We start from the raw sequence: 1162 nt of genomic DNA on the forward strand, positions 1-1162 counted from the left end.
GGGTGTGTGAGATAGGAAGGTTGGTGACAGAGGATGGATTTCGAAATCAAGCGAGGCAGGGTGCTTAAGCATGTGTGTATATGGATGTGTGTGTATGTTTGTGTGTGAGAGAAAGAGCGGGGGCGCGCGCGACTGATAGGTGAAAAGGCTGAAGTGGGACCTGTCAGCTGCGGCGACAAAGCTGAGCCCCGCTCCCCTGGCTCAGCCGGATGGAGCAAGACGCCCCGCCCCTCGCCGCTGGTGCGCTCAGGATGCTCTTGCGGCTGCAGCGCCACGCCCTGGGCCCCCCTCGACGTCTTTGCTGCAGCTGCACCCACCTTTTGGATCAGCCTCAGCAGGCTGAGCGTTTGGACCCAAACGGCCAAAAACCGCTCCCACTCCGCCTGCGCCGCCGCCGCCGCCGCTGCCTCGCCTGCCGCTTCCTCGGCCGCGGCGGCGCCCGCCGGCCCCTCAGCCTCGGGGCCGCGGAAGCCCGCGGCGCACTCAAGGGCCGCCAGGTCGCTCTCAGCCAGGGGCCGCGACATTCCGAGCTGGTGGTACGACCGCCCCAGCAGCGCCCGCAGCGCGGCGCGCGACGGCGGCCTCGGCACGTTCCCAAACGGCACGCCGGCGCCCCGCAGCAGCGGCTGCGCGGGCGCCGGCGCGGGCGCGGCGCCGGGCGCGGCAGCGGAGTCGGTCGCGTCGTCAGAGGATGGCGGCAACGGCGGCTGCGCGCGGGGGGGCGCCGGGGCAGCGGCGGTGGGCGGCGGCGGTGCAAGCGCTGGCGCGGGCGGCGATGTGTGCTGGTGCTGCTGGTAGGGGGTGGTGTCGATTGCCATTGGCTCTGGTCGCTGGATTGCGATAGAAGGGAGTGCCAATGCGGCAGGGCGCGGCTGCTGCTTTCCAGGCTGTTGCTGCTGCTGCTGCTGCTGATGTTGCAAGCTCACAACGACTGGCTGTGGCCCTGCCCCCAGTGCGGGCTGCGCAAGCCACAGCTGCTGCTGCTGCTGCAGCTGCTGCTGCAGCTGTTGCTGCTGCTGCCAGGCGGCGGCGGGCACCGCAGCTGCGGCCGCGGCCGCCGCCAAGCTGATGCCGCCGGCTCCGCCCGACGGCCACCCCGCCAGGTCAGCAAGCATCGAGTCCAACAACTCGGCCTCTGAGAGAATCGACATTACGGCAGCCG

At 70.3% G+C, this 1162-nt stretch overlaps 1 protein-coding gene across 1 annotated transcript; it reads right to left on the reverse strand.

The window, feature by feature from the left end:
- Positions 1 to 163: 163 nt before the first annotated feature.
- MNEG_13448 (hypothetical protein) lies at positions 164 to 818 on the reverse strand (the record flags this gene model as incomplete). The annotated part of the gene is made up of 2 exons (XM_014038082.1): positions 164 to 196; positions 318 to 818. 2 exons carry the CDS (start codon positions 816 to 818, stop codon positions 164 to 166), a joined length of 534 nt encoding a protein of 177 aa, XP_013893536.1.
- Positions 819 to 1162: the final 344 nt, after the last annotated feature.

Source organism: Monoraphidium neglectum (genome assembly GCF_000611645.1).
Source record: "Monoraphidium neglectum strain SAG 48.87 unplaced genomic scaffold scaffold03832, whole genome shotgun sequence".
NCBI classification, from domain to species: domain Eukaryota; kingdom Viridiplantae; phylum Chlorophyta; class Chlorophyceae; order Sphaeropleales; family Selenastraceae; genus Monoraphidium; species Monoraphidium neglectum.